Source organism: Danio aesculapii, unplaced genomic scaffold (genome assembly GCF_903798145.1).
Source record: "Danio aesculapii unplaced genomic scaffold, fDanAes4.1, whole genome shotgun sequence".
Classification (NCBI taxonomy): Eukaryota; Metazoa; Chordata; class Actinopteri; order Cypriniformes; family Danionidae; genus Danio; species Danio aesculapii.
In genome coordinates, this window is record NW_026613680.1 from 12037 (window position 1) to 15447 (window position 3411).

Consider the following 3411-nt stretch of genomic DNA (forward strand, 5'->3'; position numbering starts at 1 on the left):
TTACTGGTGTGATCTGACCTGTGCGTACAGAGACTGATCTTGAGTGAATTTTGCTCTGGCTCTTCTAGTGTTCAGAGGTTTCTGACTAAAAGTAACGGATGCGTAATTCAGGCTGTCTTCATCCTAATATCAAGAGAAAATATAAAAGAAACTCCAGTTAAGAAAGGAAATCTATGTAATATGACTTGATAGACATCAAAACTCAATTTTAGGAAAAGTTTGAGAAGTTCTAATATTCAATACTGTATGTCATTGATAAAACAACACTGTGAGGTACTTACTTGAGTTGCTTGAGCAGAGGATGCTTAAAATCAAGAGAGTCTAGTTATTAAATGTATATATATATATAAATATAAAAAACTTAATATTAAGTTATTAAAGTCTTACTTTTAATCTGACTTCTACAAAGTTTGATTCCCAGAAAAACAACAAGGCCCAAAAATAGGATATTTGAAATTCCAGAAACAAGAAGAGCAGGATTAAAATCACAATTTTCTGTAACAAAATTGAAATGAACATTTTTTACGTGATCAGTTTAGTGTCATATACTTTGTGTTTCAATTATGAATATACCTTTAGATAGCATATTTTACATGTGAAGTTCAAATGCAAAACCCTCTAAATGCCATCGGAATATCAATTTTTTGTTTTTGTAGATATTTCACTTTTTGTTAAGTTTTAAAGTAAAAAAAACTACTATACTATAAACACACTAGACTGAGAAAAAATGTCCATTTAAAAACTTTTGCATCTGAACTCTCCATTTGTTAGATCAGATCCTTATTATGATGTATTATATGCATTAAAATTCAAACTAAGCATTTCAACATTATAACCAGATACTTAAGCGTTTCATCTTCATCTTACCTTTAATATTCAGTTGAGTTCCTCTTCCAAAGAGTATTTCTCCACATGCGGCCACAGCACAGTAGTAAATGCCAGAATCAGAGTGACTGATGTTGTTCTTGTGGAGACTGTAGACACAGCTCTGTGTTTGAGACTCAGCGCTGTTCTTACAGCGGCCATTTCTCTCTCCTTTGGTGTAAAGCACTCCTTCAGAGTCTCCTGAGCTTTGTTTGAACCAGTAGATGCTGTGATCTCCTGCACAGCTCTCAGCGAAGATGCTGCACTGCAAATTCACTGAATCTCCTGGATCAACAGTGTCTATCAAAGACTGATGAAGAGTTGTGTTTCTATCTGCGGCTGCATCTTCACAAGCACAGAAAAGAAAAGAAATAACACAATAAATCAGCCATTACACACACACAACAATAATATATATGAAATATGAAAAATAAAAGCCTTACCTCTGACAAGTAACCGAGTTCCTGAACCCATTCCAACGGTGTAAAATGTTGAGATTACACAGTAATATGTCGCAGAGTCTGACGGCTTTGTCTTTAAAATGGTCAGATTAAAATAACCATCTTCTTTCATGATATTAAAACGATTCTCAGAGTAGTTGCTCCAAATGGGGTTTTTATTTAAATATGAAGACACAATTTGTAGGGATTTTCCATCAGCTCTTTGTTTAAACCATGATTTTGTCGCCTGCGGAAGCCTTGAAAATGTGCAAGGAAGGGTCGCCTTCTCTCCCGCTTCAGCTATTTTTACATTATTCTCCTGAACAACTTCCACACCAAAGGAGCAAACTGCAAAATAAAGCACAAAAAAATATCTTTAGAACTGAAAGTGTTATATGGTAAAAATAATTTTATTTTAGTCTTTAATTAATTTGAAAAGGCATAACAATATTTACAGATTGTTGAGAACAGCAAGGTAATTAGGTAATATCTCATAATTCAGCTTCCAAAATGATCTCTTTGCTTCTAATTCCCTGCAATAGGCAAACAAATGAACACATTTTCAAGTTATATGCACATGCTAAAGCATTAGAATAAAAAAACGAATGCGTCCTCACCATGTGTCCATCAGCCTTTACTTCAGACAACTGAGGCTCTTATGCACTTTCACCTTAACTTTTATGCTTTCACACCACACACCACAGCTGAATGAATAGAAAAAAATCGAACCCAATTATTTTTCCGTTACTCTAAAACAAACAAACAAACAAACAAAAAAACACAGATTTACATATATTTTAAATACTACCATATATTTAACAGTTGCACTAAAGCTGGCGTTTCTCAAAATCTATTATAATTAACATAGATTTACACTACAAAATACCCTGTGGTTCACCACTGGAAAAAAAAAACAGGAAATAAGTTGTTCCAAAGAAGTATTTAAAAACACAAACCTTTGAAGGGGCCCAAAATTCCTGTTTTAGAAGATGGGCATTCGAGATGTGAAGTGCGATGACTACCAGCTAGCTCAATTATTTAGAAGGCGGGGCTTATTTCACCATATTGAAGCATAAACCATTGCTCATTTATTAGTAATGTGTATGCAATCCTAAACATCATGCTTCCTGCTTGTTCAAAAATACATAATTTGGGTCTTGGCTACTTGAGATTAAGTGCACAAAACCAAAACAGCGTTGAGTTGTGTCCTTTTTCTTTTGTAGAAACACTCTTCTCTCTCTATATGACGTTTATCAAGCCCACTGTTACGTCCATATGATGTATACAGTTTGGGGGCTGTTGTTTCGGTTTTGCTGGTTTTGTTTTGCGTTTATAGGATACACGGGTTGGCTGTGTTGGATGTCAATCATTCAGGACACAGACGTGCGATGACGTATTTTAGAAGGTCCCCAATTGATGCTGCAGAACAGTGGGAAACTATATAGGGAAAATGCCGCGTTAGTTTGGGATAGCAGGTATTTTGTGTGAATTTGAGCTGTTTTTGACATTTGTTTGTGTCTGTGTTTCTTCCCCTATTGCTTTTGTTGGTGTGCTTTGGTTGCCATGTAATACTGAAACATTTTTGTTTCAAACTCCTTCAAGAACTGGTGTGAGAACATCGTATCTGTGTATTATTCTAGATGGAGGAGAGGGAATAGGTTAAGCTCTGTCATGTGATATACATGCCGCACATGCAGCAATCTTTTAGTTATACACACTAGGTAACGGATTTGTGCAACACTTGTAAGTTTTGCTTTGGAAGGAGAGAGTAGGTAAGACGTCTCAGATGTTGAAGGTTTACTTTTTATTGTATTTTGAAGTTCTAGGGGAAGAGTTAGTTAGTTGATTTTATTCTTTTCTTTTGTTTGGCAAAGCCCCGTTCCCTTTGTCCTACTTATGTCTGTTAAAGAACCCCTATTATGGGTTTTTGAAAATGATCTTCCATGTAGAGTGTAACACAGCTGTAAGTGAACTGAAATATCCAGCTAAGACTTAAATCTAAAAGTGGACAGTGTTTAAAACTATTGATTCATCTATAAAACCGTCAACTCATAGTGGTTTCGAATGAATCGTCGCGGTAACTATTGATGTCAATGTGGAACTCAAG

The 3411-nt window shown here is 35.3% G+C and overlaps 1 protein-coding gene across 3 annotated transcripts; it reads right to left on the minus strand.

Annotated features, from left to right (window-relative positions):
• Positions 1 to 1829, minus strand: LOC130220180 (uncharacterized). 3 transcript variants are annotated; one of them, XM_056452561.1, is made up of 6 exons: positions 1760 to 1829; positions 1308 to 1652; positions 868 to 1209; positions 388 to 495; positions 282 to 304; positions 1 to 123 (listed from the first exon to the last, which is right to left on the minus strand). In XM_056452561.1, exons 1-6 carry the CDS (start codon positions 1797 to 1799, stop codon positions 1 to 3), a joined length of 981 nt encoding a protein of 326 aa, XP_056308536.1. In that variant the 5' UTR covers positions 1800 to 1829. The 3 variants fall into 3 exon arrangements, with proteins under 3 accessions (XP_056308536.1, XP_056308535.1, XP_056308534.1); XM_056452560.1 differs by having other exon boundaries at positions 868 to 1203; positions 1760 to 1799; XM_056452559.1 differs by having other exon boundaries at positions 1 to 116; positions 266 to 289; positions 1760 to 1799.
• Positions 1830 to 3411: the final 1582 nt, after the last annotated feature.